This window comes from Anolis sagrei, chromosome 2 (genome assembly GCF_037176765.1).
Source record: "Anolis sagrei isolate rAnoSag1 chromosome 2, rAnoSag1.mat, whole genome shotgun sequence".
Classification (NCBI taxonomy): Eukaryota; Metazoa; Chordata; class Lepidosauria; order Squamata; family Dactyloidae; genus Anolis; species Anolis sagrei.
Window position 1 is genome coordinate 136,444,512 of NC_090022.1, and position 26,485 is coordinate 136,470,996.

The 26,485-nt window shown below is 38.8% G+C and overlaps 1 protein-coding gene across 2 annotated transcripts; it reads right to left on the reverse strand.

The window, feature by feature from the left end:
- Window positions 1-4,094: 4,094 nt before the first annotated feature.
- LOC132768381 (keratin, type II cytoskeletal 1-like) lies at window positions 4,095-16,376 on the reverse strand. Of its 2 annotated transcripts, XM_060764198.2 has the most exons (9): window positions 15,979-16,376; window positions 13,187-13,398; window positions 12,413-12,473; window positions 10,310-10,405; window positions 8,930-9,094; window positions 7,418-7,543; window positions 6,366-6,586; window positions 4,655-4,683; window positions 4,095-4,529 (listed from the first exon to the last, which is right to left on the reverse strand). In XM_060764198.2, the coding sequence occupies exons 1-9, from the start codon at window positions 16,318-16,320 to the stop codon at window positions 4,474-4,476; spliced, it is 1,308 nt and encodes a 435-aa protein (XP_060620181.1). In that variant the 5' UTR covers window positions 16,321-16,376; the 3' UTR covers window positions 4,095-4,473. The 2 variants fall into 2 exon arrangements, with proteins under 2 accessions (XP_060620181.1, XP_060620183.1); XM_060764200.2 differs by lacking the exon at window positions 4,095-4,529 and having other exon boundaries at window positions 4,635-4,683.
- Between the last annotated feature and the right edge of the window lie 10,109 nt (window positions 16,377-26,485).

The following is a 26,485-nucleotide window of genomic DNA, read 5'->3' on the forward strand; positions in this document are numbered from 1 at the left end:
TTTAAAAGGTTGCTTTGAATAATGTAGTTTCATCTGCATGGGTTGAAATGATACAATGTTATTTTCATTGTTTCTGGGCATTTTATATATGATTTTGACACATTATTTTTAAGTTTTAGCTACAATAATGTGACCCGATACAGGAGAAGGCCCACGTGGATGACCCCCAAGGGCACTACTAACATTTTTGTGTTTGAGATGCCAGACAAAAAAAACTCTTCTTGTTCATGCAGAACCTATAATGAAGAGAGATACAGATCAACTTTCCTTCCTTCTAGTGAGGAAACAGCTAACAAAACCACTGATCTAAATGTGATGTTAGTCCCAACTAGAACAGACCTATTTAAATCAGTGTGACTTACACAAATAGTTACTAGCCAGTCCTAATCATTTCAACTGGCTGCTCTTCGTCATAGTCTAATGCTCCACACTGGCTTTCTAAGTCCACTATGAATGGGTAAAGGTGTGAATTGTCCCATTTTGTTTAATCTCCAGATAATTTTCATGATTTACTAATGACTTGAACAGATTTGAAAATGTTCACTATTCTCTCTTCACACAATGACAGGCTGAGGTACAGCATTTTCCTGCCTTTTCCTCATTGTCATTTTTATTTAAATGTTAATCTTAGAAATAATCTAAAATTATTTCTAATTGAATTTCACAAAGGGAAAGCTTTGTTAAACATGATCACAGCTATACTCACAAAGTTTATCTCTAAATATGTCAGTACAGTTTCATTATTCGGGCAAAGACCAAAATACCTCCTTCAACTCCCCCCCCCCCCATAAAATGGAGTATTATCTTTCTAGCTCCCCCTTTTGGCCTTTGCTTGAATAATGGAACAGTATCAATATGTCTACTCACAAGGCAATCCCACGTTGAAGAGATGAAATATATTGTTTTCCCATGTTCAGTGATACTGGGTACATTTATTTACTAAAATTATCCCTGCACCAATGGGAAAAACCATAAATTCTTTGGTATGATGTTATGAAGTAGTTTATTGACCCTACAAAATGAAGCCCATTTGCCAGAAGAAAAGCCCACTGAGTCCAATAGGATGTAACTCCTAAATAAACCAAGTGATTCAGAACAAAACAATAAACCCAGAGAGTAGAACCAATTGTTCACAAAGTTGGGGAAAGACAGGCTACCTTGTGCTCAAGAAGGTGGACTTAGATGGCAGTCTCTGGGTTTACTTTTTTAATTACAGTTTTATTGATTTCATTCATAACATAATTGATCAAAGAGGGGAAGATCAGGCAACCTACTGATCTGGCCTGGTCAACCATACCAAGTTTTATTCTTTGGATGTCTGGTTGGTGGTTGAGCTCTTGTGGTCATATAACTGAGTAATATTGTGGCGGCTGGCATGAGTTGAGCCTCCTTATCAGTCAGCTGAAATCTGTAATCAATTCTGTTGAACCTTTCTTCAATAAATCTCAATTCTCCCAGTTATTTCATACTAGCTAAGGATTTGTCACAATTATGTGCGCTTATGATAATGCAAAGGAACATAAGATCTATTGTAAAGGTGCCACCTTAAGAAGGGGGAGCATGTGGTCTCATGTTAAAAATTAGTTAAAAATGTAATATAATTGTCTGGTTGATACTGACACGATAAATAAATAAATAAATAATGTGGTCTCATTTGCTAATCCAGTCAACATGCAGAAAAAAATCATTCCTCAACTCCTGCAGGATGGTTTCTGTATCCACAGGGTAACTGAAAAAGGGAGTAAGCAGGCCATATCAAGAGTGCATGTTCCAATTTACTACAGCGGTGTCAGGGAAAATTAAGAAGTGAGGTAGTAGACCTCATTTAGACCTGCCAAAGATAAAATCTCTTGAAATTTTGCCCTGCATTCCCAGGATTCTCTGGTTTGTCTGCTGTCCTTGTTGGGTCTAACATAGCAAGCTGCACTTGAAGTGCAACCTTCCGGGATCATTCAGAATATAACTGGAAGCCTGCCCTTTGTCAGCATTTGGGAGCAATAGTTAGATGTTAATGATACGTATGGGCAACCTGACCCCTAAGACATACCACCCATACAGTTCAGGGCTGGGAACCATATATCTCTCCAAATATTGCTGAATCACAATCTTTAACAGCCTATCCAGAAAAAAAAACAGTGATGAGAAATGCTGGGACTTAAAATCCAACAATTTCAGGAGGGCTTTAAAAATTTCCACCTCCTAAAAGAGGCATGCATTTTATAAAAAGGGAGAGGAAGAGATTATATTTAATGTACTTTCAATTCTCCACGACACAAGTCTAGCTAACTGGCATATACACCCTCTACTATATTAAGTCTTATTGCAATTCATCACTTCGTTTACATATTAAATCAACAGTTATTCTTTCTCTCCTCCCCACCCATGTTTCTTAATTAGAAAGTTAAAAAAATCATTTGAATGGAGCCAGAATATTACACCAAACAATGTTTCGTTTGCCTTTGGGAACTAAGCAACATGTAAACTAAAGATGATGGAAGAGCTCAGCACATAAACCTCCAGTTAACCGCAATCAGATATTTTGTGGTTTGTGCTGTTTCCGTAATTCATTTACATCACTTCATAAGCAGATCTCTGATACTGGCTTGGAACAAACATCAACCAAACTCATGTGAATGTGGAAATTGATCCATTTTATCAGTTTGTGGAAATGTATATGATTCACATTGGAAAGGAAGGATAAATCTAAACACAATGGCGTACTTGCCTGAAGGCAGTGAGGGCTGGGGCTACATGGTGGGACTATTACTTCTCTTGACTTCAAAACTACAGTGTGGTTAATGCAGGCTAAAATATTATTTGCCTTCTTTGCTAGAGCACCACACTGCTGGGTAATGCCCAATTCATGACCAGCAATCACCCCAAGACCCTTTTCACATATATTTCTGATAAACCACCCTATAAATGTACATTTCTTTTTGTATCCTTATGCAAAATTTAGCATTTGTCTTGGTTGAATTTCATTCTATTACTTTCAGGACAATTTTCTAGTTTATCAAGTTCCTTTGAAATTCTGTACCTGTTTTCAATGTGTTAGCTATCCCTCCAGGCACCTTGTAGCTCCCAGATGGTAACTCCTTTAGTCCACACTAAAATCCAAAGCGGAATACCTCTCTCCATTAGGTAGGAAAATACAGCAATTTAATTGGTTTACCAAGATTACTGCTTTACACTGCAGGAGGGGTTATATTAGTATTGCACATAGAAATAGGGATGATTGAAGTTGATAAAGGATCTTCTCAGCACCCTTTCTAAAATGGCAATTGCCAAAATCATGTCTGAAAAGGCAGGGAAGACCCAAGATAGTTTGCTTCTTGAAACATAACTGCAAATACTCTTAACTACTCAAGTCAAGATGCATAGTTTCAAACACAGTGCAATTATTTTGGTATGTGAGGCAGAAAATGCTACATTTATGACTCTCCCAGGCAAAGAAATGCAATTATAACAGGAAATAATTGTTTATTTGTTTCTCTTTCATAATAACAAAAACCTGCTTCCTGGGAAATCGAATTCCTTTTCCTAACAGTAGGACTGGCCCTACAGAACAGTGATATATGACAGTTAGGGATTTTTAACATTACGTTTACCCACACCAGCATCTCTGCCAGACAAGATCTTCTCATTTGATCATTCTCAAATTAATGCAACATTTGACGTTATTTGCATGATAAGATGAACACCCCAATTTTAACAGCAGTCTAATTATTGCAGAATTGGGCATGCCTTGAAAGGCAAATATGCATATCTTTAACTACCCTGTGCCAGTCTATTGGAAACCTCAGTTTGGAAACATATTAACTGCATTGAAACATCACTGAAAGCCATAAATATTGTGACAAATGTGAATTTAAGATCCCCCAGACCCATGTGTTTCCTCCCTCTCCCCTGGCACAACAAGAAGAAAGAATTTGGAAGCTTTCATTTTTATTTTTAATTAACTACAGCTCATTGTGTCACCAAGCTTGACAGACTGTATATACAGACTGCTTTATATCAGTTGTGGTTTGCTTTGCTTTAAAAAGCCATATGTGAGATATAACTTGAAATGCCTTGCTTAGAAGACTTTGTACAGGACTGTTAGCTATCACGGGCCTTCCAAGTGTTGTTGGACCTGCATTCCCATAATCCCTTACTATGCTGGCTAGAACTTCTGGTTGTTGAAACCCAAAATATCTGGAGAGCCAAATATTCCCAGTCTCTTTTAAGGTCTGCACACAAAAATAGGGAGAGAGTGGGTTTGTTCCTGGCTCAGTATTCAGTCACAGGGATTGTCCCATGTGATTGTTGATCTCTAAATCCAATTCATATCAATCTTCAGGAGCACAGATGCCTACACCCTATATTACCATAAACCCAGGGCAATCATGCAAGGATGAACTCCTCTGGAGTTTCAGCTGCCAGTTCTAAAAACAACACCCCATATTTGCAGCTAGTGTTCTTTTGGTTTTCACTCTATTGTTTCAGGTGACGGGCTGGGTTGTGGAGGGCACATGTAGCATTCACCATAGCTGTAAAAGAATAAAATGTGCAATGAGTGATTCTCACAACAACTCATGTGTTTTAAAGAGAGCTAATTTTGGAAATGAAATATTTCTTATTGCAGAAGTAAATCGCTAAAACTTTAGTTTCTTACCTACGTTCACAGGAACTCCTGAAGAGATTCTGTTTGAGAAAGTAGTAGGGAAGGATGGGGATACAGAAGAAAAGGAAATAAAATAAAGAGATTATGAGTGCTATGGCAGTGCTTTTAAAAAATGGTATTGAATTCAAAGAAGGAATGGTAACAGGCAAAATAGAACAAAACAAAATCACAAGCAACAGTAAAACCTATAGTAAACAAACAAAAGCATAAACATGTTAAATTGACTTCCACTTTATACCTATTAAAAGTATATGACTCTATATTGTGAATCCTCCCTTTAGCCTAGATAAAAATGCTTAAACTTATCATCACCAGATTATTCCCTATTCTACCACCACTATAAATATCAACTACGCAGGAATCAATTCATTCTTAAATCAGTCGACAAAACAAAAGATATTAACCATGCCCCTACTTGATCCTTATTATCCAGCCAAGTGACTCAACTTTTACTCCTCAACCCTATTACCATTAAGTTACATTCTGTTCTTTTTGAACATTCTGCAAACGAATTCTAATCTCACACTCAAACAAAAAAATCTCCAGTCTGTTTTAAATAAATATGTCCATTTATCGGTTTCTGCTACTTTATCTTCTTCCAGAGAAATGTGTTTAGCTGCAGAATAAAAATTAAGGTCTTTATTCAAGAGATTGACTTCACAAGTACAACTAATATTCAAAACTGGGACACAAATCAGTTATTCAACTATTGTAAAAGTAACTATGTTTCCTGTTAAAATGGCTGCCTGGGTTATATATGTAGATTTTTCTTGATGATAGACAGTAGTTAAATGTATGCAGAGGTATTAGGTAGGTAGGCCCTAGGTAATTTTCAACGGTAAGCAAACACTATTTTGGCGCCCCCCCCCCCCCAAACCAATCATTGATATATATTTTCTGTTCGTCGTGGGAGTTCTGTGTGCCCTATTTGGTTCAATTCCATCATTGGTGGAGTTCAGAATGCTCTTTGATTTTAGGTGAACTATACATCCCAGAAACTACAACTCACATATGTCAAGGTCTATTTTCCCCCAAGAGCGCCTCAAGAGCGCCCCTGGGCAAAATCAACTATACTGCGAATGCTTACTTTGCGTAATGGTTGAGCCACCCCTGAATGTATGTGAATGTTATTTCTCTTCTCTAGAAATAATAATAATAATAATAATAATAATAATAATAATAATAAGTTGGTCCCAGTGGTCATTGGCGCATTGGGTGCCATGCCAAAAGATCTCAGCCGGCATTTGGAAACAATAAACATTGACAAAATCACGATCTGTCAACTGCAAAAGGCCACGATACTTGGATCTTCTCGCATCATTCAAAAATACATCACACAGTCCTAGATGCTTGGGAAGTGTTCGACTTGTGATTTTGTGATACGAAATCCAGCATATAGATCTTGTTTGCTGTGACATACTGTGCTTTTGTGTCAGTAAAATAATAATAATAATAATAATAATAATAATAATAATAATAATAATAACTTTATTTTTATACCCCACCACCATCAACCCAAGGGGACTCAAGGTGGCTTATAAGGGAAAGCGCAAAATACAGAATAAAAACAAAGCACAATAAAACAATCAATTAAAAACATAAAACAATTACAACATCATCATAAAATCATATGACTGGGATGAAGTCAACAAGAAGTTTGATCCTTCCTCTCTCTTTTTAAGATGCTGTATGGTACTCTCACCTTTGCTCCTCTCCTTCCAGCAGTGTTTTGTATGTTGCAATCTCAATATCAAGGGCTAGTTTGGTATTCATGAGATCCTGATAATCCCGCACAAGAGCGACCAATCTGTCTTTGGAGGTCTGCACACGATTCTGAAGATCCTTGTATTTAGATTCAGCATCTTGTAGAGCATGGTCTCCAAGTTCTTTAGTTTCCCTGAGGGCTGCATGCAAAGAAGCAACCTGCAAAACATGGGAAGAGAGTCATACTACATGGCAAATTTAATGTCACATTTCATACTTTCCTACATCAGCAGTTATTCCGGATAATCATAGAATTCTTTGGAATGCTATAATACATTCCCAGAGCTTAGAACAATAGGTCATCCTAATTAAGTTCAGTAAGTTCCTCAAAGAAAACATTACTATTCAAAACAAGCTTTTATGAACAGTAGCTTTTGTCCCCACAAGTTGATTTTTACTGTCCCCTGAATGTATTTCAGTAAACACTCGGATCAAGAAAAGGCACAGTTCATCAAAGGGACAAAAATAACAAAGTAAAATGACTACTCTTACAAAATGGCAAAATCAAGATTTCTTTTTGGAAGGATATAGACATATATATTCAAACTATGGGAGAAGGATACATGAGAAGCTGTGGTATTGTTAGAGAATCTGTTGATTCTTCATGTTTTCTCCCACTTCAGGTTATTTGATTTCATTTTGCACATCAACTTCTCATACTGACATACTATATCCTTGCCTACTTTGCATTGAATTACTTCTTCACCCCTGATCAGTGATGCTTGACATCAGCACAACATCACAAGCAGAAGAAGTAGATCCAGAAGAAGTAGTTCTGACTCAAAGAATCATAGGATTATAGAATAATACAGTGAAAGAGACCACATGGGTCATCTAGTTCAATCCCCTGCCATGCAGGAAAATCACATTCAAAGTCCCCACAACAGATGGCCATTCAGCCTCTCTTTAAAAGGTTCTGAGAGAGGGGCTTCCACCATACTCTGAGCAGAGTTCCACTGCTCACATCTGCAAACATAAGAATTTTCCTACCTTCTGCTTCTCAGTTCCTACTTGGCATCTCATTATCTGGACATAGCGATTTAGCTCAGCAATGTCAGCGTTGTTTTGTCTCAGCTTCTCATAGAATTGACTTCGTTTGCTCTGGAGATCCTCCATCTACAAAAGACAAAATAAAATCAAATGGGAAGAGGTGAAGAGAAACACCAGAATTCTAAAAACAACTTTGAATTTCTTTTGGGAAGGGAGGCTACAACTTCCAGAATCTTCTGGCCAACATGACCTTCTCGCTGGATTATTCTGACACAGTATGGACTCTTCTTAAATCTAGATTTTGCATGGCTACCTTGAGAGTCCTTTTCACTAGCTGAGTTCATCAATCATCTCAGAGTTTCTGTGAACAAAAATGTATTGTTTGATATGAAGGTGGCCTCCTGGGTTACATATGGAGCTGAAGCAAGTGGGGAATCAGATGAAATTACACTTAGATTCCCCATGGTGTTTTTCTGTGATGTTGTCTTTTCCAGGAGTAAAATGTCTGCCCTATGAAATGAAGACTGTTTAAAAAATCTATTTTTTTAAGCTTTAACATATGGAGGAGTGTAGAATGCTTCAGAAATGCCTTCTAGACTTACAAAAAGTGATAAACAGATGCATTTGGTGAAAAAATTGGTCACAATCAAGAGTATTAACAGGAAAACAACTTGTTAAAGACCTTGCAGTAAAATAAACATGTTTATCACTCTGAATTCCCCTTAGCTCATCTGACTATAAAGCCAAGCAAAGCTAGATTTGGTTAGTGTTTGTATGGGAAACCATCAAATAATAACAGAGACCTTCAGACAGACTTGTTAAAATTCTTTAAAAATCTGGGAGATGCATACAGAGTTCACAAAACTGAGCTAGATGATCCAATGGTGTGCAGCTAAGTAACACACATCAAGATTATTGCCCAATTCGCTTCTTATTAGTTAACCAAAATGACAGAGTCTACAACATAGTTGACAACAGCATGAGTACTGGGAGAGACATTTCCCCCCAAGTCTCAGTTTGTCATCCCACTCCCAATAGCACACTAAAACAAAAATATACTGCTATCATGAATGGCTGAGTTAAACACTCAGGAATTTACACCATGGAAATATGAGCTGCTTTCACAGAAGTAGATATCAGAACCACCACACCCAGTAGCCATTTTAAATCAGCAGACAACTGTTACAGCATTATATTATAATCATTTTGATACAAATATTATAATAATAATAATAATAATAATAATAATAATAATAATAATAATGAGAGACCATTCTGGTTTAATGAGAAATCTAAGAAGAGATGATATACAAGAATAAAAAAATGAATAGTGAAGTCTCCACAGGACTGGAAGATTTGGGAGTTTTAATATAGAGCATACCATGTTGAGGAAGAGTGTGGTAGGACCTGGTTTACTATATTTCCATTAGCTAACTCTCTTTTGGCACTCTGGAGTATCAGAGCTGTAGATTTCCTAATTACCACAAGCTATTTCAGGTCCCTCTTTCATACCTGGTTCCAATAAAAGAGGTTAGCTTCTCCCTTGCTTTTTTGAACAATGCCCTGATACCAGCCTTCAATTTCCTGGATGAGACTGTCCATATCCAGGCACCTGCTGTTATCCATATTGACCACCACAGATGTATTGTTTAATTGACTTTCCAAAATAGCGCGTTCCTGTTGGTGACAAAGAACCTGTGTGAGACCTTAACCCTCCACAACAGAAATAAAACCAGCAGCCTGTATCGAGAGGGAGAACAACACAATTCACATAGTTTATATTGTGAGAAATACCACCAGGTTTTGCAGCTTTAATGAGCTTTTTGAATGATGTAAAAGAGAACAGCTGGTTTGGATTCTTTAGTACTGTGTGCAGCATATCTAAGTATATAGACATGCTTCTCTGGCAGAGATGTTTATTCAAATCACAACAGGGAGGTTTTTTTCTTTTCTTTTCTTTTCTTTTTTTGACGACACCTTCCAGAATCACTTTTTCTGGCCAAATTGGCCTGGTTCTGGGTGCTGTAACTTTTCCAAGCTAAAAATTAGAGCCCACACAAATGCATACTTACTGATTCTTCCTGTCACAACTAGTTTTTTATCCTCTCCCTTTTCATTTAGCAGCATCTTCCCTATGCAGAAGAGATGAAGGACAAGGAACTTTTTGCTATTTTCCTTCATTGTGATATTCTGGATCCTCCTCTATCTAAAGGTAGCCATTGGTGGCTTTCACATTAGTTTAGGTTTTAGTCCTCATTTTAAAGCAGCTATCCAAGGAGATGACTCCTTTTTCTGCAGTACCTTCAGCACCTTAGACAGTTATTTTAAACTTTGGGAGGAAGCCTGGAGAGAATTCAGCACCCTGGTGACAAGGAAGCAATTTAGTCACCCTGATACTACTGTGAAATGAATACAAAACATAAACTTCAAATTGCTTAGAACACAATGCTTATGGAGTCAATAAAACTCCTATCATAGCCTGAGAGATTAGTTGGTGACTGCAGCTGAGTTATAGGGCACATGCTTTGCATACAGAAGGTCACAGGTTTAATATTGTGGTATTCAGATATCTCCATATGAAGACGAGGGAACGTCCCTTTTTACAGATTGGCCAGTCAATGTAGGCCAATTGGGGGCACCTGCCTCAGATAGGAGATGCAGGAAATGGCAGTAAAGTGCCAATAAGCAAATTTCTGTGTGTCATGAAGCCTAGTTCCATCTGCTGAACTAATCGTTTCTTGTGTGGTAGAAAATGTTGACCTTTTGCTACCTGACAAATCAACTGATCACTTCAGTAAGACTGCTGTTCCTGATCTGCCAAAATTACACAGGTAAAATGTCTGCATAGAAGAGTAAGAGATATGTCTAATGTTGCAACTAAAGGAGACAGACCTTTGCAAAGAAGTTTGTCAAGAAAGCTATGTTTTCTTCCAGCACTTCTTTCTTCTGTTCCAGTTCCTTCTGCTTTTTAAATATGCCATCAACATCCTGAAGAACAAACATGGAATGAAATCATTATATAATTTCAAAGGAAGGGATTAGAAAGAAGGATCTAACTACAAATAATCTTTGGGTGTGGGTGGGGACAACTAAAAAGAAATGATACATTTTCATATGGAACATGATTCCGATTTTTCAGAAGGCTATGTGATAATTTTTCCTTCTACCCAGGCATTTCTCATATTCTTAATACTTTTTTAAATAGTAGCCCTGTTTGCCCACTGGGACTCTTCTCTATGTTGTATGCAAGTACAACTATGTTCCAATTGATACCATCAAATATGGAATTTGGAAATGGAAAGTGTACATATGTGTGTAGAAGATTATGTAAATATAAACACAGAAGATCCCATGTTAGTCTTTCATGTCTACCATCATGAATTATATGCCAAAATATCTTGCAGAATCTTTGAGGCTGATGCAGTGCACATCTAGGACCATTCATTTTGGGGATGAATTGATCCCGTGACATTCATATAATGTATGGTGTCCATTCACATTATCACAGGGAAGGCCACCTAATACAAATTTCTCCCATGTTAAAAAAAGTTGTGGACTATTCTGGAGCTTTAGGGAAGCTCTGGAGCTAGTCTGCATTTTGTGCTGCTTTCTATTCAGAATGCACCTGAAGCTGTTTACACCACCATCTCAATTTCCTCAGGCTTGGGCAGCCTAGGGACAAGGGATGAAACCTATTCTGGCCCATTGTTCTGGTGCCCACTGGGTATGAAAAGGGTGGTGTTCCTTTCTCACTTCCTGTAATATTGCTAGATAATGTGGGGAGACAACAGGAAATGGGAAGGACAAAATAAGAGAGCATTTCCTGCTTTCCTCCCGTCTATCTCTTTCATTGCTTTATTGCTTGAGCTATCACCACTACAGTGCCATGCAGTGACTGGGCCCTGCAAAACTCAGAATGATGGGAACAAGATAAGTGTGGGTGTCTAGCAGTGCTGAACATGATTCAGTGCTACTAGACTGTGTGTGGATATCATCTAACCACTGGTATGCTCAGAAATGTTAAATATGGACACCCACCAGCCTCTAAGCTGGCTCAGCAGGGACCACAGCAATAATAATAATAATAATAATAATAATAATAATAATAATACTTTATTTATACCCCGCTACCATCTCCCAAGGGACTCGGTGTGGCTTACATGAGGCCGAGCCCACAAAACATCAATAATAAAAGCAATAACAACAAATAATACAAAACAAAATAAAACTCATAACAAAAAATAGGCAATAAACATTAACCGTAACACAACAACATTTAAAAACCTATGGCTGGGCCAAGGTTGATTTGGAGTACCTCACTCTAGATCACAATCACTGTGTAGATGCATGACCCAGAGTAAGTGTTTCCAGAGGAAGATTCAAATCTTGTTGTAAGATTTGTACCTTCTCCTGTGTTTTTTTTTTTAACCCAGGGTGCAGTCATATTAAACAGCTTACCTGGGTTAAGCTCACATCATTTAATGGATTCACATAGGCTGATGCGGCCCTCACACTGCAATAAATGGCAGTGTGGAACCACCCTGAATCTACAAAAGATTGTTCTATAAGCTTCTTTCTCTTAGTCTCAGATTTCTTTATATGGTGAAGAGGACTAACATGACTATGGGCCTCATCATAAAGGCCAGGTGAACCACCACATGGGAAAAGTGTTGTTCTCTTGGTGAAACCCCATGCTGGCCCCATTGGAGCCAGCACAACATGGGAAACCTCCCATATTGGGGGGAAAGTGTCCAGAAATACTTTCACCCCAGTTGGAGACAGGGCCTCCAGCAGAACTCACAAAACTCATGTGTGATGTCCCATGTAGGGTTCCATCCATTAGATGGAGTGAAAGTGCCCTAGGACACTAAATTTACCCCATCGGATGAGGTCAATAGTCTTTGAATACTCATAAACCATGTAAGTGTAAACCTTTTCAAATCTTTACTTTAGGTGATTATGATCGTGATGGTATACTCCTCCTGGGTCACTCACCTGCTTTAGTACAATAAACTCATTCTCTGCATTTGTTCGTCTCTTGACTTCTTCTTCATACCTTGAAAGGGGAGAGGGAGAATATGATGGTGGTAGGGAAAAAAGGGAGTTTGTCAGCACATAGTTCAAGCCTGGATTAAAATAAGCTTTCACCTATAATCCTGCTTTTAAGGACTGGAAGGGATAAATTCTGAATTTTGATGAATTATTCACAAGCAATCTGAAACAAGATTGTATTCATTGTTACATATCAAATTTATTAGGTGCAAGTATTCCCACTACAGAGAGAGCCATGTCATAACTGCTTGCACTACAAACATGGTTGAATTCACAGGGATTCATAACCAGATTTTAAGTGTTAAATACTAAAAGTATTTCATGAAGAGGTAAATTCCAGCTTCTCCCACATAAACAAAAATCTTTAAGTCTTTATTTCCCAAATATGAAGAACTCAGGAAAGTTAGACAAATTTGGCTCAACAATTAATTGAATCAAGCTTCCAAACTATTCTTGCCAAAAGCGTGACATGCAACCACCATACTACGTGACAGCGAATGGTAGTTACATGTCACACTGAACTGGAAGGCGAACAGGCAAACAAACCCGCAGTGTGGTGACACCATATTATGTGTTTCATGCCCCTAGATGTGATGCCTGAGAATATAAGAAGAGATTCCAAGCTACTGATTTCAGCCATACTTTCCGTTGCCCTCCATTCTTAAAACAGAGTGCATTTAAGTGTTAGCATTAGTTCATTTTCAGCAGGTTCCTTACTTGCATCGATTTGCTTCAATTAGATCCAACATGGTCTTGTGTTCCTGTTGTAGTTGGTTCTTCTCACACAATAAATTGTCAAGTTTTCGTCTCATACTAGTGATGTAATTTTCACATAGTGGGGAAAGGTCTTTCTTAACTGCTGGGTTTTGAGATTTCAGCAGCTCCCACTTGGTGGCCAAGGCTTGGTTCCTTTCTTCCAAATATCTGACCTGAAATCCAGAAGGAAAGAAGTAACTGGATTTTGCTACAAAGCAGTTCAGATTTTCAAATGTGAATATACATAGCTGGCACTGCTCAGGGCTCATAAGATACATTTAGGCAAGTGTGGAAAAATCTTTGGCCCTCAAGACGATTGACCCACATGTCCCATCAGATCTATCCAGAATGCCCTAATGTAAATGCATTATGGATGTTGTAGTACAAAAAAATTCCCCAATTAGAATCAGGTGCAAAGAAAAGACTTATTGACGACTCTGAACCTAACCTATTACAGACATTTCTTGGTCAAATTTGCTCAGAGGGATTTTGCCTTTGCCTTGCTTTGAGATTAAGAGAAAGGGTGACTTGCCCAAGATTAACCAGTTGATTTCCATAGTTGAATGGGGAATCAAATCCCACATTGTGCAGACTCTCAGATTTAATAATACACTAACTGGAACAATAGCTGAATTGTAAGTAAGCACAAAAAATATTATTGATTTAATGGATCTCCTCTGTTTGGGGTTAACAATTGGTTTTAGACTAGTGCCTCTGTAAACATGCTAAATCCAGGAAATTGTTAACAATATCTGAACTAGACTTTGCAAATAAATACTTTCATACTCATGCCTACACTTATACCTCCGGCTCCGGCATTACTTGATTTCAGCAGTTCCACTTGAGAGGGAAAACTAGCTTTTGACTGTCTATTGTTGCAGTTTCTACTAAAATCATCTGGAGATTTACTAATTAATACCTATCATTCATTTTGTGCCCAGGTCATGAGTAGACAGAATGTAATGACTACATGGATTGCCAAACCAAGATCACTTTACAAGAAATGTTACATTAAAAAATCAATCTCTGCCAGAGTTTAGAAATGTCGGTCCTTGGATATCAAACCCAAAAATCCATTTTGGGCCTGAATTTGTTTACTACATCCATATTTCCCGGAAGCTCCCCGCTTTCTGTTCCTGAGCTCCTTCTACTGGAACATGACTGAAATTTGGCTATACCTTAATACTTGGATTTTCTATAAAATTCTTGTTTAGATAGCTCTTTATGGATGTAGGTTACTGGGTATAAAATTAACTGCCAGTGTTAATAGATCTATTTACATAGTTGTTTGCTTGGAGCATGTATGCATTCATACATGAAAACAGACCTGACAACCACTAGAAAAGTCTTGTTCACATGAAGAACATTTCCATTTCCCTGTAGGAGACCTGGCATATAAAAAATCACATTCATGAAGCATTTGGCACACATATACACTAGAAAAATATACAGTTTTTTCCCTTTGATGATCAAACAGGTCTGTCAGTTACACTCAAACTTTGTTATAGAATTAATTTCAGTGGTGTTTGGCATTAAAAGCCAAGTCAGTTGATATGAAATCCTGCAATCAATTTTTTAAATCCATGTTTCTTTTGTCCTGGAGTATTTTGTAACAATTTATGACATAAGTGGAAATAGTTTATTTCAATCCAAAGTGAATCTCTTTTAAATTTCAAAACATATTAATCTTTCAGCCCCCATCTGTACTGATCATTTCACAATTTTAAATTGCAGCGGTCAGACAAAAAACTTGAACAAAAGAGCGCAATTGAGAGCCCTTCATGTGTACCACTGATCTATGGTTTGTGTCATTGTCACCATCCAGGCCTCAAACTGGTTTCAGGATTTCCTTTGTAATCATCTGCACAGAAAAACCACTTTCTTCAATTCTGAGTTGAAACTGCAATCAATATGCATTATGTAGATGGGGCCTCAGTGAAAAAGTTCTTTTGCACTATAGCACTAAAACACCAAGATATGTATCAGGAGAAATTTTTCCATTCAAAAATTTGAACCATCTCAACAACATCTAGGGACTGACCTTGGCCTTTCATAAAATTTTGTGGACTCCTCAATTGTTAATTAGAAGCTTTACACCCAGTGTGTGTATCAGAGCTTGGGAAAATTACCCTTTTGCATTATAGCTTCCAGAACCCTAAACCATAGCCAGTGGCCATATTGGGTAGGAAACTTTGGGACTTCTCTCATCTGTAGTGTAAATATCGATACACCTACCGTCCCCTCCCTCCTTACTCACATACTATTGAATTTTGTCCACCTTCTACTTTCCAGAGCTGCTCTTAGATATGGAAAGCTACTTTCAAGGCTCCAAAAATTTGCCTCCCTGTAGCTTCATTCATAAAAAGATGGTTATCCTGAGAGTCTGTTCCCAACACAGAAATCCAGACCCATTGGTCCAGCGCAACATGCAGTTTGGTTCTGTGTTATGAAGAAGGCATGGCAAATGTAGCCCCACAAGCAGAATGCTCTTAACAGTATCATCACCAAATGCAATGCTTTTGAACAGTCATTTCACACAACCAGTCACCATGTACACAATAATCAAATATTGGGATCAAATGTTGATCCAAGTCCACAAATGTTGATCAAAATTCATAGATTCAAACTGATGTTCAGAAGTGTCAGGAACCAAAAAAATCCATTGCAGATCAAATTTTGTATGTTCTGTCCATCTGAATATTCAGTTCCTTCAATATGAGATCAACAGGAAATGAAAAACACACTCATCTCACCTTGTCAATGAAGCAAGCAAACTGATTGTTGAGGTCTTTGATTTGTTCCTTCTCATCTGCTTTAACCTGATGGTCATGCGGATCAACCCCAAGATAGAGAGGTTCTAAGAGCTGCTTGTTAATGTAAATCTCACGGATTCCTCCACCCCGGTATCTGCCATTGGAAATCCTATGTGCTTGGCCAAAGTTATGGAAACTTCTGCTGCTGTTACCTTCTCCAGACCTGCCAGTGGCCACGTAAGGTTGACATACAGGTGGCTTGTAGGTAACTCCAGTGGAGGAGGCAGAAGAAAAACCTCTCCTTCTGTGAGAGCAATTGTGAGGCTGCTCTTGGTCCATCATAACTTAGTCAAACAACAAAATGAAACACAGAAGAGCAGCAGAAAGACCTTCTTTGATGTGATACATGGAACAGCTGCTTATATATAGAAGAGGAGGCAGGATGATAGTCTAAAATTTGCAGTGTTGATTTAGGATATTACTGGGCTTGGCTTGCCTAGCAGCAAGACATTGACTTCCACGGGGTGAAAAAGGAAGTAAATAGCACTAGACAAGACCTGGAGGCCACAAGGAACCTTCTAAGTGCACAGTTTGCAAAATTCAGTCAGAAAGCAGTCATTTTCTCAACTGATTGGCTTCCCTTTAGTGAGCAGTAGTGTGCTATATGTGGCATTTTTTCTTGAGGGCAAAAGCATGAAAAGAGTTTAAAATATTTCCTCACTCCTAAATTGGTGTGGCATGCCAGTTAGCACATCACCCTGGCCAATATTGCACTCAGAAATTTTCCCCTTCACTATTAAAGTCAGTATGACACACAAACACACACACCAGTATCTGTGAGATAAGTAGCTGTGGTTTTCTTTATCCAAGACTGAAAAAATATGTTGACGCTAAGCATTTTCTAGGTAATCTACTATAGCTCTATGGTAGTGTGGGGTCAGAGGTCCTTCATTTAAACATAGTTCACTATTTCCTGTGTTTTTTCATATGTGGACTACGTCTGGGAATGTATCCTCCACAGATACGAAAGACAATCCTGCGTGCAACAATCTCCAACTTTACTCTTCTGCTCTCCACTGGACTGGCTACTTTGCGTACCCAGTTCTCAAAATGCTGCTGCCAACATTTTCAGGTTTGAGGCATTCCGTGGCATCATAAAGTCTAAAAAATGTATTTGAACATAACTATAGCTCACTTTAGCAGAGTACATATGATTTCATTATATAATTTAAGACATTTTATGATGGTTAGTGATTTCACAACAACCTGTCCAGTCAAAAACAAGATTAATTTGTCTTTTTAAGAATGCCTTGAGCTACCAAAAAACAGAGATTGTGTTGACTGCTTGATAAAGAATGGCAACGTATGATAAGGAGCAGTAGGTAGTGGAGCAGGGTTTGGGAGGGGGGGGAGAGATTAAATCAGACACTTGTAAATGAAGGAACTCTCTGTGACTGAAGCCCTGTAAATACCAACGTTTAAGAAAGACAGTAACTCCTGTGATAATTACTATAATAGCATGTTATACTGAAATTTTGTACTTTCAGAATATTAAACAAATCTGACCTGATGTTTACAATGCCCCTTTAAAGTGCTTTCTAACCAAGTATCCATCATTTACTCTTTGTGGGTGGGATCCATATGTTAATTAAAATGCTGGAAGGGAAAAGGACTTGCTTCACACAAAATAGAGGTTTGTGCCAAAGGCTTGGCCATATCCCATCCGCTTCTGAGGTTTCCCTCCCTTTTGCCTCCAGTGCATCCTAAGTACAATTCTGTGCTCTAGGCAAAGGCAAGCCTGGTCTGTCCTCCGAGGGTGACTGCAGCCAGTTGTTGGTTCCTCCTTGAAGAATGTGTGGATACAACATACACTTTTGTAAACATGTATTTATCACAGCATCACTTTAGTTTTTCTAGATGCCCTCTTGAAATTTAGGTGCATACCTAAACAGGTGTTTTATAGAGTGGGTCTTTCAGCTTCTGACTAAACAGTACATTGTTAGTTTGATCTTGCTGTTATGTCTGGTTTAAAAAGAAATGCCTGCCTTATAAAGGGAGAATATGACCTACTTCTCAGGGTAGTTGGGAGGAAAAGGGAGGAGGAGGAAGAGGAGCGAAGCTATTAGGCATGTGCAAAAGAATCGGAAAGCATCGTATGTCAGAGCAGTTTTGTATGATTATGACGCAATATCTGACACACATGTGTGGTCTGCACCAAAACTTAAGAAATCAAAACTTACCCCATACTTTTTCATTTTAGTTTTCTAAATCTCGGAAGGCTCCCAAAGTCAGTTTCATATTCAGTGCAAGGAAGCAAAGCTCAAAAAACAAAGCCAAAAAGGCTGCCTTAGTGCTTGCCATGCCTTTCCTCTGTTAATTAATGGCCTCTTGCCATTAGGAGAGGGGAACAGAGGGAGCAATGTGTTCTGGGAGCATCACAGAACTCTGGGAAAAGTTTGGGAAGGGAGGAGGCCAATGCCAGAGAATTCAAAAGGCCCTGCCCTAAGCCACATTTCCTTGAATGCAGTGCACTGCTCAGCAACTCCGGTTGCCCCTCCATCGCCAACCAGAGTTTCAATAGATTGTTTTTTGGTTCCTGGGTTATAAATGTCATTTCCTAATTGGTTCTATCATAGAAACATAGCAGAAGTTTGTCTTTGCATGAGGAACATCGTGTCATAGCACGTTTTGCTGTAGTCTCAATTTAACATTGTTATCCACCCATTTATCAAAGATTTTGCCACAAAAACAAGTTTGTGGAGTAGAACTGCTACTTGCAAAGTAAGAATTACACAATTAAACAGGAAATAATACTTTCAAACTAGGAACATATTTTCTTTATTATTAAAAAAATGTTTTTATAAGAACTTTGAAAGTTCCCCAAATTGACACGTTCTGAAATTTGGTGGACTAAGAGTGATAAATGTGTCCTACCATTGTAGCTAGTTTCACGCCAATAGCTGTAAACCCCATGAAGTTTCCCCAATTATAGTAATTGTGCTCAATTAATATAACAAAATAGTAATGAAATTTCCTTACTCTCATTATAGTAATGAATTTTTCACTAACTGTACTTTAGAAACACTTTAGGAATGAAATGCCAGCACCCCCCTCCCCCAGTTTTGACTTTTGAGCCATTTTTAATAGATCACACATTCCTAGAAGCCATGTATTCAGCCTTTAGCTCCCTGGTAAAAGGGAGAATAGCATCATAACTAATAAATGAAAGATTTATTAAGAACTAATTGCTGTGCTTACAGAGTATTCATTGTAAAAGAAAAGGCCTTTTCACCTCTGATCCTTTTAGGCCAGGGATTTTATGCTTTCTGTGTGCAGGAGAACATACAAAAATTATGTGACTTGGTATCGGAGCACAAGCTCTGCATCAGAATGTGCCAGGTAAAATGTGTGGGCTGAAATCCAGTTGCTAGCACTAACTAGAATGGAACTACTAACATCAATAGGATTTACATATGTGTTGATTTATATTCAAGAATTGATTCCATAGGTTGTTCAATTTGTTTGAAGCCCTAGCATCTACAGGTAGGACTGGAAAAGACTCCTCTTTGGAAAGCGTCAAAGAATTCAATATTGCTGAGTTAAGGGCTTTCTCATACAAAACTGATGAATCAAAATTACAGCAGAATAATAGTGTCTGTAGCCAATATTTACCACATGATTGGAAGACTCCTCTCTGAAAACTGTCAAAGAATGCAATATTGCTGAGTTAAGGGCTTTCTAATACAAAACTGATGAATCACACTTACAACAGAATAATAGCATGTGTAACCAATACTTAACACATGACCTTGTGTCTCTCCCACTGCTGCTTTGCATTTAAATCATTGGAGGAGCACACCTCTTCATCGATGTGAAAATTCACCCAAACTCCCCAAGGTTATGGCTGGACAGAAGGAGACTAATGGGCACCCTGGGAGGAGTAATTTATTACCTCTGCTGCTACCTGTCACTTTCCCTTCTTTTTCACCCCCTATGCCTCTGGTGCATTGGTGTGCATCTCTCCTGAAAATTGGGATGTAAGGGGGGAATTCTGCAAAGCAGTTTGAATGCTTCTGAAACATGGCCATACAGCCTAAAAAACTCACAGCAACCCAGTTTGAAGACAGGTAAGGTGCAATCACCTTGCTTGTCTCAAACTGGTTCTAGACTATCAATCTGATCACCCTGTAGCGAAACTGGCTATTATCTGCATGTCTGCTGATGTCATACCAGGGCTCTCACATTGCCATCAATGAGGGATAGAGGGACCTATCCTTGATGATCATGTTAATACCTGTTCTGCCATCAGCAGATGCAACCACAGCAGCCAGCCAAAAGTAAAAGTGACACCACTGAAGACAAGATTTCCCCTTTCCCTGTGCTGATAAGTGCAGGAAAAGGGTGATGATGTGGCGTCCCTCTGAACAGGAGATGGGGCAGTCCATCTGTCTGGGCAGCTGTGAAGCCTGCAGATAATCTGGTATTTCCTGAAAACTCTCCTATTTTTGAGGAAAGCAGAGTAAAGTTGAGTTTAGGCCTGAAAACCCAAGATATTCATAGGAAGTAATGAAATATCATGGAGACAGCTGACACTGGATTCAAAATTAATCCACACTGTCTTGTTTATGCAGACTTGCCCATAGTTTGTGACACAGGCTTCGAATCTTAAGTAGGACAGAGACTGGCACAGTCTATTTGTCCAGACACTGGCTCTGGAATCAGGTACAAATTAAATATATACCAGGAACTTGTAAATATAATATAGGATAAAGAAAATAATTGCTTCAGTTGTTCATTAGTTGCAGTTAGAGGCTGCATACCAAAGTATTAGTCATACTGGGAAAAATGGCATGTTATTTGATCTCCTAAACAAATTCCATTGTAGAGTTTGAGCTTACATTTGCAAGTGACCGAGGTTCCTTGATTCATGATGGGAGTAACAAGGACTGTTCATTTTTCAGTCTAATTCTAGGTCTTCTTTGGTACTATTTAATCAAGAAAATGAGCAATGACCAATCTCAATAAAATAATGAAGAGTAGAATCATCACACTGGCAATGAAGATCTGCCTAATTAAAGCAATTGTATTCTTCATAGTAACCTGTGGATGTGAGAGCTGAACCATAAAGAAGGCTGAGCAAAGGAAAATAGACATTTTGTACTGTGGTGTTGGAGAATTCTGAGAGTGCCTTAGACCACAAGAAGATCAAACCAGTCCATACTCCAGGAAATAATGCCCGTCTGCTCACTGGGAGGAAGGATATTAGAGGCAAAGATGAAGTACTCTGGCCACTTAATGCGAAGACAGGAAAGCTTAGAGTAGATAATGATGCTGGGGAAAATGGAAAGAAAAAGGAAGAGGGGCTGACAGACATGTAGCCGGGGGGGGGGGGGCTTGAGGGGCTTCACCCCCCCCCCAAATTCTCATGGTGGTTCGCGAAAAGGCCTTATTGGTGCATTATTTAAACTGTTATGTTTATTCATATCATGATCTGATCACCATACTCAATATATCCCATATGCATGGGGGTATTGGGGTAATGATACAAAAGGTTTGCTAGGGTAGACCCTCTTTCACTCAGACTCAGCCCCCCCCCCCCGAAACTCAGCCCCCCTCGAAACCCCCCCCTGAAAATTTTTTAGCCCTCCCCCCAAAACGAAATCCTGGCTACGGGCCTGGGGGCTGACCAAGGGCAAGATGGATGGATGGTATACTTTCCTATAGAAAAAGTCAAGACACTGTCAGCTGCTCATTTCCACTTGTCTTTGGCCCCTTCTTCACTGCCATATAATCCAGATTATCAAAGCAGAAAAAACCACATATAGCCCGAAAAACCTACAAAAACCCATTCTGGAGTAGATCATTAAGGAGGCAATCTGTAGCCACTCAGAAAAGAATGCTGCAGAAAGTTTCTACTAAAGTCAACATAGAATTCTCAAACACAAATCTTACCACTTATCTCTTTTTTGATAGAGTTTGAAGCTTGGTAGATGCAAAGAATGCTGTGGATATAGCATATCTTGATGAGGTCCCCCAAGATTTTCTTGCAAACAAACTAGTATAATGTGGGCTAGATAATACTATGGTTAGCTGGATTTTAATTTGTTAAGCAACTGGATCCAAAGGGTGCTTCTCATCAATGGCTCCTATTCATCCTGGAAAGAAGTGATTAGTGGAGTGCCGCAGGGTTCGTTCCTGTACCCAGTTCTGTTCAACATCTTTATTAATGACTTAGATTAAGATTTAGAGGGCTTGTTTACCAAGTTTATAGATTACACAAAATTGGGAGGGATAGCTAATCCTCCAAATGAAGGATCAGAATTCACAATGACCTCAACAGATTAGAGAGCAAGGCCCAAACTAACAAAAGGAATTTCAACAAAGAGAAGCGTAGGATTTTTCACTTAGGCATGAGTGAAAACTGAATGAACAGATACAGAATGGATGATACCTGCTCGACAACAGAGATACATGTTTATTTATTTATTTATTTATTTATCTATTTATTTATTTATTTACTTTGCTTATATACCGCTGTTCTCAGCCCAGGGGCGACTCACAGCAGTGTACAACATAGGAAAAACGAAATTCAAAACACAGTATAAAAACAATTCTCAATCCATTATGCAAAAACATTATACAAAAAGCATTATACAAAACATTGTCATTACTACGAAAACCATTCAGCGTCGTCTCATCGTCCAAACCACAATTCAATATCATTTTCCGTTATTCCATTCCTATAGTCATTACCAATCATTGCACTTCTTGTTCGAACGCCTCCTTGAACAACCAAGTTTTTAATTTCCTGCAGAATATCATCAGGGAAGGAGCCAGTCTAATGTCCATGGGAAGGGTGTTCCACAGCCGAGGAGCCACCACCGAGAAGGCCCTATCTCTCGTCCCCGCCAGCCGTGCTTGTGAAGCAGGCAGGATCGAGAGCAGGGCCTCCCCGGAAGATCTCAAAGTCCTGGTGGGCTCGTAGGTCGAGATGCGGTCGGATAAGTATCTAGGGCCGGAACCTTCAAGGCTTTATAGGCCAACGCCAGCACCTTGAATTGAGCCCGATAGCAAATCGGCAGCCAGTGGAGCTGGTACAACAAGGGGGTTGTGTGCTCCCTGCGTCCCGCTCCTGTAAGTAACATGGCTGCCGCACGTTGGACCAGTTGAAGCTTCCGGGCCGTCTTCAAAGGCAACCCCACGTAGAGAGCGTTGCAGTAGTCTAAACGGGATGTAACCAGAGCGTGGACTACCGTGTGAAAAAGATCTTGAAGTCTTAGTGGACAAGTTGAATGTGAGACACCATTGTGATGCAGCAGCAGCTAAAAAACCAATGGGATTTTGGGCTGCCGCAAAAGGAATATGGTGTCTAGATAAGGCATTGTTAAACTTTGACCCTCTGGCTTTTTTGGACTTCGACTCCCACAATTCCTAACAGCTGGTAAGATGGTTGGGATTTCTGGATGTTGACATCCAAAACACCTGGTGGGCCAAAGTTTGTCCATGCCTGATCTAGATCAAGGAAAATCATGGTGCCCCTCTATTGTGCTTTGGTTAGACCTCACTTGGAATACTGTGTCCAATTTTGACAAACTGATATTGACAAACTGGAACATGTCCAGAGGAGGGTGATCAAAATGATCAAAAGTCTGGGGACCATGCGCTATGAGGTGTGGCTTAAAGAGCTTGGTATTTTTAGCCTGCAGAAGAGAAGGCTGACAGGAGACATGATCACCATATTTAAATATGTGAAAGGGTGTCATAAGGAAGAGGGAGCAGGATTGTCTTCTGCTGCCCTGGAGACTTGAACCCAGAGCATTGGATTCAAATTACAGGAAAGGAGATTCCACCTGAACATTAGGAATAACTTCCTGACCATAACAGCTGTTCAGTGGTGGAAGCTCCTTACTTGGAGACTTTTAAACAGAGGCTGGATTGCTATCAGTTAGGTATGCTTTGATTGTGCTTTTCCTGCATGGCAGGGGGCTGGGCTAGATAGCCGACATGGTCTCTTCCAATTCTGTGATTCTATAATTCTATGATTCCATGAAGTTGAGAAAGAAAGGAAGTGTTTAATTGGAGATCAAATAGATGTTTATTAAGCAATTTGATTTTGACTGGAAAAGTGAAGAAAAAAACATAAAGAATATTTTGATTACAACTTTTACAAAGCCTAGATATTAAAACAGTTTGGGATGTGAGAAAAGCAGTTATATGAAGATGTTTTACCTATTAAAATGTGGAATTGAAGGAATAAAGCAACAGGAACAAACAGGAAAAATATGGAATAAATCCAAAAGAAAAATGAATTAAAGAAGACACCAATCCACTTGGAGAATCACAAAAATTGAGATCTTACAATCACAAATCACAACAATGCTGACAATAATGATGATGATGATGATGATGATGATGATGATGATGATGATGAATAGTTTATTTCTATTCCACTCCCTCTCCCCAGGGGACTCAGGGTGGCTTACAGCGTAAATAATACAATCAAGTGCAATGGAGGAGACTGGGGAAAGCTCAAATATGTCAAGCACAAACACTTTCAATCAGCTAATAAACCCAGAAAGTGGCTAGTGTCTGGTGAAGGAAAGAGAGAGATCTGAACAACTCTAATGTCAATACTGCTTGCCAGAATTTGCCACAACAACAAAAGAAACTTGAGTGGAATAGAGCAGATCCAGTCATTCAAGATTCTACACCCTTTCAAATGTTCTGATGGCCATGCCTGAAGCACAACAATTAAGCAGTGGTATGAATTCAATGTGGGAGCTAGTGTAGAGTAGTGGTTTGAGTACAGGACTATTAGTCAGACACCAGGGCTCAAATACCCACTCAACCATGGAATCCCACCGGATGACTTTGATAAATCACCGTCCCTCAGCCTGAAGGGAAGGCAATGGCACACTTGACATCCTAGGAAGAAAATCGCATGATAGGCTCATCCAAGTCTAAACTACATGAAGGTGCACAGTGAAAATGACATGAATACTACAAACTTTTTTATAATTCAGAATTTCTTAATGAGGGATTAATGAATGTGTTTCAGAGGAGTTAAAATTTGCCAAGTAAAGAATCCAGTGAAACACAAGAACAGGATTTTTGTTTTGTTTTGTTTTCATGAGGTAACACCAAGAACAGCTAAGGAATATAGGGAGTGCATTGGAATACAATTTTTAACTTTATTTTCAAGTAATAGGAAGGAAGAAAAATGTGGAATTTTTATCACACAATTCTACCATCTAGTGGACAATGAGCAGAATGAAAGAACTATAGAACATTTTAAGAGACTGGATTTTTGTTTTTAACGTTGTTAAGTGTTGATTTTTTTAAAAACTTTGGATCCATTGAAGGTGGAGTATCATCCTTTTCTACCCTCCTTTTCCTTCTCCTTCCAAGAGTGCCCTATTCACCTTGTATGGAATACACTTCAGGGGACAGAACAAAAGTTCCTCTCACTTCAGCTTGATGTGATTTTCAGAGAAAGGCACATTTGAAGGCTCCAAAACTAGCAAAGGCTCCTTTTATCAATAATTAACTTTTGTGTGTAAAGCAAGGATTACCACAAACCCCAATATTTTTTGGGTTTTTTTTACTGTTCTGTGAATCTGTGAGAGAGTAACAGCCACCAAAAAGACAAGCAATTGGTTCAGCAATCTTTAGTCTCTTTGTGAAATTTGCCACAGCTTTCAAACTGGACAAGTTCCAAGAAATTTCCTTTCCATTGTTTTCATAAATCAACATTAAAAAAATAGTGAAGATTGCCAATTCAAATAATTAAATAAATAACTTTATTTATATCCTGACCCATCTCCCCAGAGGGACTTGGGACAGCTTTTTTTTTTTTACCTCTCAAAATAAACATGTTAAAACTTTGAGTAGAAGATTTATGAATAAACTTCGGAGCTAACAAGCTTCACTATGTTGTCAAAAAAGGAGACTATCCCCTTTTTTCCTTGCAGAGGAGCTTGAAAATACTTTTATTAATATTTGGACAACACTTCAATGATAAAGATGAAATATTCAGGACTGTAAAGAATTTAACCTGAATAATAAGTTTGGGTTAAAATCAATCATTATGTTGTTGTTCATTCATTCAGTCGTCTCTGACTCTTCGGGACCTCATGGACCAGGCCACGCCAGAGCTCCCTGTCGGCCGTCACCACCCCCAGCTCCTTCAAGGTCAGTCCAGTCACTTCAAGGATGCCATCCATCCATCTTGCCCTTGGTCGGCCCCTCTTCCTTTTACCTTCCACTTTCCCCAGCATAATTGTCTTCTCTAGGCTTTGCTGTCTCCTCATGATGTGGCCTGAGTATTTCCTCTTTATCTTTAGATGCAGAGGTAAGAACTATGTTATTTCAACAAGCAAGTAATTTATATTATTTGCTGATGGAAAGTAATTAACCCTTTCCAGATCTCTGCTCTTGTTGCATTGCATATGAAGAACACTGAAAGATGTCACAATTACAGGTTTTACAAATGTTAATAAAATTTAAG